This window comes from Calidris pugnax, unplaced genomic scaffold (assembly GCF_001431845.1).
Source record: "Calidris pugnax isolate Ruff unplaced genomic scaffold, ASM143184v1 scaffold28, whole genome shotgun sequence".
In the NCBI taxonomy this organism is placed as follows: Eukaryota; Metazoa; Chordata; class Aves; order Charadriiformes; family Scolopacidae; genus Calidris; species Calidris pugnax.
The window spans coordinates 1587447-1600075 of record NW_015090842.1 but is presented as its reverse complement, the minus strand read 5'-3'; the positions used below and the strand labels follow the sequence as shown (position 1 = coordinate 1600075).

Here is a 12629-nt window from a genome sequence, read left to right as displayed (position 1 = left end):
GGAGGGGGGGGGGAACCGCGCCGGGAGCCCCCCCACCACCACTACCCCGCACACCCGGGGCCCGCAGCGGGGCGGGGCGGCGCGACAGGGCGGAGGGGGGGCGCGGAAACTTTGTGGTACTCGGGAACCCCCTCCCAAAAGAGAAAAAGCATCGTTTGACCCCCGGTGATTCCTCCCCGTCCCCATCCTCAGGCTGCCCCCCGCGGGGGGCAGAACCGGGACCGGCCCCGGGCACAGGGTGGTCCGTCGGGGGGGGTACATCCAGCCCCCACGCCCCCTGTCCCGCACCCTCCATGGGCACCTCGCCTTTGATGGGCGGCTGCGGGAGCAAAGCCCCCCGCTTAAGGAACCTGAACGTGTTGTTATTTAGGACACGTTTTACTCGCGTGCATTTTTGTTGCCTGCAAGTATAAATCTTGGAAGTGCAAGTTATAAATATTAAAAGCTTAAACGCATTGGCGGGGGGGGGGTACGTGTATCAAATTTGAGAATAAATTTCTTCCAGCCCAGCTTGGCACACGCCCGCCTAACCTATTCAAGATGCACTTCAACAAATTAGGAAGCGGTTCTTTTGCTTTACAATGGTAGGTGCCTGTTCCAGAGCCCGGGAAATGACTTAACAACAACAATTAGCATATTTATATAACACACTGTTGTTTGTACACGGGCTTTTGAATCTAAGAGGCATGAAAGTCATATATAATATCATTCCCTGAACTGGAGTGATTCCTGGAAGTAGGAAGCAGTGCCTTGTTTGGGTTTTTTCTCTCCCATTCACTCTCCATCCGCACGTATATCCCCAGCCTGACACATGTAATCCTGCCCCAGCGAGCGCGGGTGCACGCTAACAACACGCTGTGCCTTCAGCTGACATCTGGAGGCAAAACAAAACCAAACTGCTATTAAGTACCTTTTTTTTTTTTCTCCTCCATTTTTCCCTCCTTAGTTCTTTTCTTCCATCTTCCTGTCATCTCTGGAAGCTCGATCCGTATTGGAATAGGCAGCAATTATTCCAATCTCTGTAAGTAGTCTTTTTTTTTAAAAACCTACATTAATGGCATGCCTTGCAGTCATGTACAGCTGTAGGAATATAATAATTTAAAGGCCTCTAGGAGATAAACATCAATCCATTAAAAAGCAAATAGCTTCCTGACTAAGGAAACAACTGAGTTAACAGAAATGGACAAATTTACTTAACCTTGTGATTTTTATACAGACAAAACTCACAGAAATGAATGAGAGAATTGTCTGAAATCGACACTAAATTTTATGGACCTCAAGTACAAGTAGTTCAATATTTCCTTTTAAAAAAATCCTGCCTTTCAGTGTTTTCTCCCACAACAACAAATTAGCACATAGTTGCTAAAACTCATTTACAAATTGAGCACACTGACATCAATCAAAATTTCTATCATTTTGGCACTCACTAGTGAAACAAATGTGGCTAAAAATTACTTCCAGTCATTGAAATAAAACAATTCCTGACATTTGACTTCCTTCTACTCTCCTTTTTATGACTGACTTTTGTAGTTATTACATGGAAGTGTTTTGAAAAGGAAATATAACATTCTAGGAGCCAATTCTGCCCATGTCACTGGTGCTATTTTGGCAGAAGCCCACATGTATGCAGGGAAGCAGAGAAGCGTGTCCAGTCTCGTAGAGGAAAGAATGCATAATGATAAAAAATATATGCACAACAGCTAAAACTACCGAGACCTCTCTCAGAGCAAGGGCTGCAGCTCAAGAAAAGCCACGCTGAAATTCTGCAACTAGATTATGACTTGGGTAACAATTTTCAAGCCAAGATCCCCATCACAGGTGAGAAATCATATCATTAAACCTGAAGTTTAAAGAAAGAACGCGCAAAAAGTTAAAAATTACCTTATTTACTTTGGAACATACATGAAGGAACAACAAAGTCAGGCAGCGCTATCATTCACACACCAGAAATATCATCAAGCTGCATGTTTGCTGCCACAACCGACCAATTTGGGGAAATTATCCAAAGCTCCAAGACCAGCTTCTGACAACACTAGGGATCTGCAGGATTGAACCCCGAGATAATTTGGTAACCAGGATAACTTTGGTAGGGAAAGCTGAAGAGAGTGCAAAACCGAGGAAATGCAATGCGGTGTCTTTCAGATTGCCTGGTAATCCCTCACACTCCCAGCAAAGCCATGTTAAAGTCGGCTCGAGAGCAAGTGCTAAATTGGTACCTGCTGATTCAAATTGTTCACCCTCTGGCTGCCTCATGAATGACCTACTGGCACCACCTAAGTCATAGAAAATACATAATAATACAAAAACGACAGGAAATTGTAAATGTTTATGTTAGTGTAGCTCCTTGCAGCAGCCTACTCTTGTATTTGTATACTCTACTCTTTGTATTTGCCTGGAAACTTGGCAAAAAAATGCTTGTAACATGCTTATGTTGTTACAGGTTAATATTGCAAAAATGCTGTTTAGATTATTCTTCCTCAGAACTGTTGAGTTTAGACTACCCATCAAATGACATCTCAGAGCACCTTATTACATATACAGTCAGTATATGTTTAGTTTGGGGATTCGAATCAGAATAGCTTGATTTTTTATCCATTCTTCGCCTTCATATTCCTTGACCCTTAAGCTGGGATTCTTCCTGCTGTTATCCCTCCCAGAGAGACCACTTCTTCCTGGCAAGGAAACTTTGTATTGCGTTAACTTTAGATTAGTGGAGTTTTGTAACAGAACTGTTGCAGCAAAGAGTTCAGAATAGTATGAGCGTTGCCCGAATTTCCAAATGGGTGCTTACGTCTCTTCAAAATGAAGTGTTCTTAAGACAGTGTGTCTGTTCTACTTTGGCCTTAACCGAGTACAGTTCAGCCAGGCACAACATTCTGACCTTCTACGCAAGAGCTATCATGATTTATTACTGTAATGCCCAGACTGTGGAATGTTCTACTGACTCTAACGGATAATATTTACACAACAGCAGGTGGGCATTAGCCAAAAAAAATAAAAAACAAACCAAACTGTGGCTTGTATTACACTTTTATAGTGAAGACGGGAAGAGACTGGTGTTATCACAGGCTAGTGGTATGTACCAGAGCAGGTCCTTCTCCAGGAAGTAGACCATGGAGTGGATTCTCCAGCTGTACAGAACTCAGGTACCCCAGGTACTGGACCCATTCGCACTCCCAACACTGAATTTCCTAAGGAAGTGCAAATGCCCAGGAGCAGGACCACAGCACTTCTCATACAGATTTGGCTGGGCCTCAAGAGCCCTGCTTCTGTACAGGACAAAGGGGTCGAGTCCAGGCAGGCTAATACTCAGGGATGGAGTCCCGTTGGTCCCATGGCAGGTTGACCATTTCAGCATTTAACTGAACTTTCTGATCAGAAATAAAATTTGCTGTTAGCTTTGTTGCTTTAGATATTTCTGAGAGAAACATTGGATTTTCTTTGCTAAGCGCTTTTAGCTTTTGGTCAGGTGTGATGATTGCTGAAGGCACCAAAGAGGCTCCATCTCCTTTTCCATAAAGATGGACCCTGTATCTCCCTACAGATTTCCACACTGAACTTCAGGCTTAAATGACTTCAGCTGTGCAGAAGGGAAGGATGTTCAAATGCCTCCAGAACCGCACCTCAGAATTCTTTGTTCTTCTCCCTTAAGTCATATCCCGCTCAGTAACTCTCTGCCATCAATTTATTTTATGATGGCATGAAACTATCCGTTACATCAAGAATGATTTTTTTCACCTTTTCACCTACGCGACTGGAATCTGCACTAGGAAGGGATCAATTTCTCTCCAAGCCTGACAATTTCTCACACACTGTTACAAGCCTGTAGGCTGACAACTCCTAATCGCTCGTTTCCAGTGTAACTACTGACTTCATGCTTTTGGTTCAGCAGCTTCTCCCAACTCCTACCTCCCATTCCTGGTTATTATTTGATTTCTAGTGGAGAGAATAATAGATTAGAATGCAACTGCTATGCAGAAATACAGCTTAGAGTCCAACCTTGCTCCCTAGCAAAGAAACAGAAATGTGTCTTTAGTTTTTAAAGGGGATCTCATCAAACCAGTACAAGCAACCACACACTGAGAAGCCCCTCAGAGAAGAGCAAGGGGGAGAGGTTTTAGAGGTGCTGAGCACTATAAACTCTTGCAGTCTGACATTTCTTTATTCCATAGTGATTATATTTGAGCTGTATATTCAAGCATCTAAAAATGCAGTAGATGCCCAGCCACCTTTATGCGGAACATCTTTGAAGGAGAGGTGGACACCTGATTGATTATGAGCTTGTGTAAAGCCTGCTTAGAGTCTCTATCCTCAGATGCTTTGGAAATTTGGCCTCAAATTCAGAGCTGGCAGAAGCAAGCAATTCAGTTGGCTTTGACAGCATTTATGCAAACAGTGATTTTAGCTCCAAGACTTCTTACATATCTTGCTAGAACTTCCTGAAATCCCTCAGACTGGTTTTTTAAAATAATGACATTATATGACATTGCGACACCTACGGTCTTCCAGGACCTGCGTGAAGGTAATTCACTGGAGGACATTCCAGCCAAAGCCACTCAATCACTGTCTATTCTTAATGCAAATACTGCTGCTGTGACACTTTGTTCCTTTGGCCTCTTTAATTCTAAGTGTCTTATGTTTTAATTGCTCGTTTTAGTTGCAAGCATGTAAATCCATTTTATTTCTGTCACTAAAATGAGGATTTTCCTTTAAGGAATTGTTTTCTTTCTTAATTAGAAGCATTATCAAAAGAAATAGTGAAATACATGCAGTTTTTAAAATTTTTTACTTTCGAATCTCACCTGTTGGCAATTAATCTTGCTTAGTTTCATGGTATAAGAGAAGCAACTTTGTAAGCATCTGATCTTTACAGGTTTTTGGCATCCTAGCTTTATTTTGAATTAGCTGCAAAATTGTTATAGGATTACTTCTACTTAAAAGACCCAACTAAGACCAAAGCTTTATCGCGCTAGGTCATGCGCGATGGAACTGCCTTGTCCTTCCCAATTGCAGGTGTCCAGATAACACTAAAGGTGGGAAGTGAAAAAAAGTTTGGCAGAAAATTTCATTGCTTTAGATTACGGAGTAATTTAAGGGGAGAGGAAGGCTCTCCTAGCTCCTGAGTTGGTCTCTGTCCATGACTTGGCACTGACCCTTGTGAACAAGATCCTGCACCAGCTATTTGCTCTCAAAGCATGGGGTTTCTCCATCTTCGTCCATTCCTATATCTGTCTTTGTTCTTGGGGCTGAAGGAACAGACTTGCTGCAAGGTAATTTCCAGAACATTTATTCCGTTTTTGCTTTTTCATATGCTTATTTTATGTAGCTGAATTAATTGCCTGCAGACAACTAGTCGTCCATGACGCTTAGACTTGACAGAGAGAAATATTCTGAAGTTACACTTAACCTCAACTTTCAGTTCCCACTTACTTATGACAGAAAAGTAACCACAGCTGCCCTGTAATGTTACTCTAGTTACATCACAAACACAGGTGGGTCTCCCTTCCATCAGGGAACCCAAGAGATACACAGAAATGACTTATTTTGCATCAGAAAGTTCACACTTCAGTCAGTAGAACAGCTTTCTGAGTCACTCTAAATCATTTAATAGGCTGCTTCTGATTTTCAAACATTGAAAACAGGCCACAACTTCCAGAATGGGTTAAATCAGGGACTTCTACAGCAAGGACTCAGGATCCAAAACAGATGAGCTTCACAAAAGAAATCCCAAATCCTCTCGGGGAGAGAGCAATACAGAACACAGCAGAGCACCCGCAGACTGGCAGCTATTTGGTCCCAGCTGGAAGACTAGCTCTTACCAGGACAACCTCATCTCCAACTTTGCTTCTAATCTACACTTAACCATCTCCTCTTATCAAAAGAGTTCAACATTTGGGGCTAAATGCATGTATGATTATTTACAAGTTAGACTGAGGTACACAATGGCCATTTTCACTCTCCAAACACACACAGTACACAATCCACTGGCACAAACAATGGGCAAGAAGTACAAGACATTTTTAATAAAATAGGTCATAGAAAGCCCAAAGCAGAACAGAAGAAAGCAGAGGTTTTAGAAATTTGTAAACCATGTTTCCTTGTTGTCATTTTAATGTATTGCCCTGGAACCTGCCTCTAAAGGTGCAGTGATGAGGCAGCCACCTACACGATCCTCATTCCCTCTTGAGCAAACAAATGTAAAAACCCTGCAGACTTGAGCACACAATAACAGCTCTGAATGACAAATTAAGACTCCTGGTTTATTGCAGGTGCCACACTGACAAGTAGCCCAACAGTATCTAGTCATTTGGCTTTGTAATTATAACTCTGCCTCAGAGACACGTCAGGAGAGGAGCGTGAATCCACAGTGATTTCTTATTTGGCTGGAACATGGTGCTCGAGAGAAGTCACACACTGCAGAGAGCAGCTACTGGGGAGGACTTTTATGCATCATTTGAAGAGTGTGCTAAACTACGCTAATAATCACCCTCCTCACGCTAAACACATTTGTGGAATCAGATGTTCCTTTAGAAAGAATATGGGCCATTCAATAATAGATTGAAAAGGCAGTTAGGAGGAGTTCATGCTATTGTGTGCTGGGGTACACACTGTACAGGACACAGCGTCAGTCCCAAGCAGAAATTGTCCCTATGGTTAGGGAGAGCACAAAATCAGAATTGCACCAACAAAGATTTTGCATATACAGTCACTTTTAGAAAAGACACTGCTTTTAGAACAGCACAATCCTAAATGGAAACACAAGTGGAGACTGTACTTTTGCAACTTGATCCTATTAGCCACATTTAAAAACTGGATAGAAATCTAAAATAAAAAAAGAGGGGAAAAAAACCCTATGTTCAGAGCTACACTTCTGTGCTTCTGATTAATAAGTAAATAAATGTTTCTACTGAATGAAACAAGCTATAAATTTGAAATTTTCCCAAAGTTGGAAACATAAGATCATGCTTCAGGAGCACTGGAGCATCTACAGAGGTAGAACTAAGAACTTTTTCACATTTTCAAACATCTAAAACTATGATTCCCAAATACAGCCAAGGAGAGCACAGCAAAATGCAGGGCTAAACACAGTATCAAGGTACCATAATAGTAGAGAAATGACATCTTGTCTCTGTCCTCTGATTTCAGGTTATTGTAAATTTCTTCAGTTGCCATCAGTGCAAAAATACTAAGGAATTGAGGGGTAAAGAAGTCACCAGAGAGATAAAAATCTCTCTTCCTTATATTGTGTTTTGAGTGGGTTTCTGTGTCACACTCACCTAAATCATCTAAGCACAGCAGAGCATTAAGCATCAAACCAACGTGTGCCATGTGCTGTTTATTCTCTCACCCTCTCGCCAAACTCAAGTCATTAAATCATCCCTGTGTCAGTGGAGGATCCTCCTTCACCACCACTTCCCGCAGCTGGCACTGAAGGTTTCAAAGCCAGGCTGCAGGCAACAGCCAGGACAATGACTTTCACAAAGTGCAAGGGGTTACGCTGCAGAGAATCCTTCCTGCTGGTGGATGATCAGGGCACTGTCAGACTCAGTGGTTGATGCGATAAGCACATACCCACTTTAACTGATATATAATTCAATGGTCATTTAAATAAAAAACGTGGCATTACTAACACAGGAAAATAAAAATTTGGATAAGTACAGTAGCTGTAAACTATTATGTGCATTTTAACAGTGCAGGTTACTTTTCAACTCGCAGATTAATTTTATGCGTCACATTTATATAATATTGCACCTTAACCTAAATTCAATATGATGATTTTGATGTTCTTCACAAATTCATTCAAATGCATGCTGATTTAGCATGCAAACCTCACAAGCCACCGGCAGGCCATCGCATGGCACGCTCCAGCTTAGAACCAGAAAGGGCTTCTTCGGCAGAGACTTTGTCAGCTCCCTGCCACCTGTAGTAGAAACTGTTTTCAAATCAATTTCACCTCAGGGTAAAACATACTCTAAAAACAAAATACTTTGTGCTAGCCTTTACTGAGATAGAAACATCATCTTGGAAAGTCATGCATTTTCTCACAAATGAAACTATCTGGCTCAAAAGGATTTTCATTGCACAGAACTCAACCACTGTCATTAGTTCCATCAGCACCAGAGGGAATGCCATGCCCACCTCTGGCCCTGCTGCTTGACTATACCCTGGGTCTCAGTTTCTTCCTCAAAAAAGCATTTCCATATTTTCAAGTCTTCACGGGGTTTTGGTTGTTTTGCAGCTCCCCTTGAGAACAGATGGAAGATTTGTATCATCTGGATTCATAAAAGACATAATTTTCTCTTGCTACATCTGGGAAATACAGCTTTATGGCATAGGTTTGCACGCTCTTTCTTTTTAACCATCATCGGCCCCCACTGCTTTTCAGTCCAAAAAATTGGATCTGCCCATACGATTTCTGATAGCTTGTTCTCCCTGAAGATAATAAAGCATCATAGTGGTTTTCTAGCATTTTCATGAAGACCGTATCCCAAAATTACTCACACAGTTCAACAACAACCAGCAGAAACAGAAAGCGTAGCATTACTTTCTGGAAGAAGCATTTATCTTTAAGTGACCTTCAAGTGGAGCCAGGAAAGCGGTGAAAAGTAAAACAGGAATTTTATGTTGCAGGAACTGTATAAAACTTTCTTACTTCCAGTAGTGAAATCATAGCCAGTGATAGGGGAGAACTGTGTTGAGCAAACCGAACCATGATGTAGCAGAGTTGCCTGTCTTCTGTCGGGCACCGAGTTGCGCATCAGCCCTCTGTGCCTTTACTTTCAAGAGCTGGTGGTTTTCAAGTTGGGCTTGAGCTTTTATTTGCCTGTATGTGGAATGTTTTAGATTGCTTACATAAAGTAACCGGAATACAGTTTTTATGCTCTAAGGAAATTGCAAGCTGATTCCCAAAGAGTCTCTGAGCAAAGGTCTTCCTTGGCAAACTTGAAACCTTTTTATTTCATCATTAATGAACTATTTTCTATGTCTGGTTTATTTCTCTCACTATTGAAAGGCCCTACAACACAGTACAACTAAATGATGTCCATGTACCCAATTATGCATTCAGATACACTTGTCAGAAAATAGCTTCCTTTTATCTGCCATCAAAACAAGACCACTTTCAATAGCACTACTAGTGAAATGTGAAAAAAAAAATTACTACCTTCTTAGAATAATGTAGGATCTCTTTTTCCCTTTTTTTCCTGTATATATATATATTCCTGTTTTATTGCTTTCTTTTGGATGTTAAAATATGTAAGTCAGTCAGAAGGTGGGTGCCTCCGAGACATGGTACCTTGTGATTTCTTTGGTATGCTTCACCCAGACCTCATCTGTTTCAAACACTATTTAAATGATCAGCAACAACAGTATAGGAAATATTTGTTCAAACACAAGAGACCCTTTTCACATCTGACAAAGAGCAGAGAGCATTTTCATCTGCCCAGGGCTTTGAAAAGCAGGAAGGCTGACTTTCAGTAGACACCTGGCTTTGTTGCTCAGGAAGGAGCTGCTTGTTCACAAAATCATCTATTGTTTCTCCTCCTTCCAGATGAGCAGAGCATTCTGCCGTGTAAAAAAGAAGAACTACAGTGTGGGGACGGACTCTGCCTCTTAAACTGGTTGCGCTGTCACTACAGGAAGGACTGTGGCAGAGACTACATGTCCATCAAACTGACATGCTCAAGTGAGTTACCCTTCATTTTACTAAATCATGACACAACATCCTACGAACATGAATCCATTTGCTTCCCAAATGGGTGCTTGTAGCAATATACTGTTCTAAACGGGAGATTTGATCTGGTTTTGCTGTTGCAAGGATGTGGATATCTAGAGGTTATTTATTCATGTGTCTAAATCATTTATACTGCATGCTGACTTCAAGTAGAGGAGTAGACAAATATCAGCAGTAGTGGGAATGGAAGATTTGGTCAAGCTCAAAACGCATTAAGCTAATGTATTGTGAAGGCTGCTGCTCTGAAATACCAGTTACAGGGGGAGAAGGGAAAAAAAAAAAAAAAAAAAAAGAGGCATTGGCCATTGCCGGAAACAATTAACCACTGGCAGCTTTGCTGGACAGGCCCTCTGGGTTTGGAAATATTAATGGGAATTAACAAACTGCTGCCTGATTAAAAGAATACTTGGGCAGAGGAGAGGTAAGAATTACTGTCAAGGCAGAGATATCCACTGTATTTAGTGGAATCGTAGCGTAGCGTTTGTAAACAGTACAAATTGTTTTAGCCATTTGTTTCAGAACCAGATTTGCTGCAAATAAGTTGAAAAATAAGTTGGAGGATTGTAATCTCAGCAACTGCTGTTTACTAGCAAACTTAGCCATGTAACCATCTCAGCTTTTTCTGTTCCTACTTTTTTGCTTGTTATGTTTAATTGTTCATTTCAAGCTACAGTTTTAACCCTGAAACCTTCCTTTCAATATACCCAGTTTGTAACTAGCACCATCGAAGAGGGCAAATTGCTTTTAGAACTCTATTCTACATGGTACAAGTAGGAGAGATCACATACCGCTGCCACTAATTACCTGCCAGAGATATTTGCAGAGTTTTTAGTTAACACAACACTGTATGCAGAAGAATGTCACTGTGATTTTGCAAAAAAATCCAGCAGTTACAACAGGGAGAGCAGATTGACAGCTATTGGCAATGGAGATGAAAGTAAACCAAAAAAATGAGTTTGGGAAGTGAGCCCAGCTCACTCCATCCCCTGATGGGCACTGGGGTGCAGGGAGGCAAGAGAGAAAGAGTGAATGCCAAGGGAAACCCTCTGAGACACGCACGGCACAGCCAGCAGGCCCTCACCACCACAGCTTGGTGTGCGGGTCCCTGCTTGTCACAACCCACCACCCAGCTTCAGAGGGAGTCCCAGTGCTCCTGAGACACCAACACTCCATGGGATTGAGCACAGCCCATTAAGCAGAGCAGGATTCGGGTCAGATCCACGGAGCACAAACGATTATGAGTGTCTAACTGAGAATTCGGAAGGGCTACAGCTAACAGGCATGGGAGGACACACAGGACCTCAGGTTCTTAAACTCTTAATTCCTGTTCCAATCAGCAGAGATTACAGCTAGACATGTGGTTTGGTTTTTTCTCTTGGGTGTGGTCATGAAAGATTTAATGGGAACACATCAGTTTTGACCCTCTTGCATCTTGCCTGGGTCACATGAAGTACATCACAGAGAAGTATGCATTTTTTTCTGCCCTTCTGTAAAGATGTGCACAAAGTAAGTAGTGAGATGCAACAAACTCTTTTTAGTCCGTGTAAATATATTTTTTCTAAACGCAAAGCTGTTGATTCAGTGCTAATAAGAAAAAACTACAACTATAACAGCTGACAAAATAGAGTTGAGTAGTCACAGGTTTGCTCCAAACACATTACGGTAGTAAAGAGATCCAAAACACAAAACCGACAGATCGTTTGCAATGGTTACAGAAATGCACATGAATCAGAAATGGCCTAGAGGAAAAATTCATTATTTTTCAATGGGAAGACTGATTTGCTGTTCACAGATAAACCTGAGAGCAGAGTGTCACCCGGCAAGGCACTAACATCTGTCACTTCATATATACTTCACACACAGAGCAATGTCTCGGGCAGGACAAGTGCCAAAGCACCTTCAGCATGTGGGGGTTTTGCTGGTAACAGTGAGACCTGTTAGGAGATCAGCACCAAGAGAAAAACCTGCACAGAACAAGTATGCAATGAGATCTGGTGTGCCAACCCCTCCGTCTCCTACTGCCCAGAAGAGCCCTGCTGCTCAGTAAGAAAGGACAAGGCAGCGATGGGAAAATTCGTATCCAGGCTTCTCCTAGTCCTTGCAGACTGTTTCAGGGGGTGTGTGCACCTTCCCTGAGTACAGGGGTCTGGGTCACAATCCCTGCTTCTAATGGAAGAACTGAACATACAAGCATATTGCACAGCACTCAACAAACAGCAAAGGAACCCTCGGAGTACTCCTCACAAGGCTGTTTTCCATGTAATTAGCAAAGCACTTTTGTGATAGGATCAATTAATTACATTTCCAAGCAGCTGGTGATACTGTCACACAGTGTGCAGAGGTCCGTTTCTTAAATTCATTATATGGAATGTTTGTCAAAGGTGAAAAAGACTTTCAAAGCTGATAACATACTTCACTGCGTTATTTTGTTTTGCTCTATTTTAGTTGTGTTCCACTTCTTCCCCCACCTCTGGCTTTTTAGAAACCCAAGATATTTTTTAGTAAAGCTGAAACAGCAGTAGTAGTACCGTGTCTGTATGACCGCTAATGGTTACGCAGCACATAGACCATAAAGAACACACCTATCTTTTTGGAGCCACGTTGAATAATCTGTACAGTAATTTTACTTTCAAACATACATCAATGTGCATCGAACTGGAAAACAAGAACCTTTTCAAGTGCCTCTGAAATGCAGCACAATTCACTCTCCAGCAAACACCAACAGTCAGGACTTAGGTACTTAGTTGTTTCTACTTACAGGCAAGTCTGTCATCAGCTTTTGAGACCGCAGGATTCTTGGTGGACTACAGCTATCCAGGGACTCCCAGGGGAGCTGATCACATGTAACTCCATTTGGCAAAGCTGGAATAAAACAGCAATTCAGTCTCAGCTATCA

At 41.9% G+C, this 12629-nt stretch overlaps 1 protein-coding gene across 1 annotated transcript in view; it reads left to right on the top strand.

Moving 5' to 3' along the window:
* Positions 1-947: 947 nt before the first annotated feature.
* LOC106888392 (protein BEAN1-like) overlaps positions 948-12629 on the top strand; it is a 39417-nt gene continuing 27735 nt past the window's right edge. The window contains exons 1-2 of the mRNA XM_014942595.1: positions 948-1021; positions 9551-9685. Of these exons, the coding sequence (XP_014798081.1) occupies positions 9661-9685 (25 nt within the window). The 5' untranslated portion in view covers positions 948-1021; positions 9551-9660. The remainder of the gene's footprint in view (positions 1022-9550; positions 9686-12629) is intronic.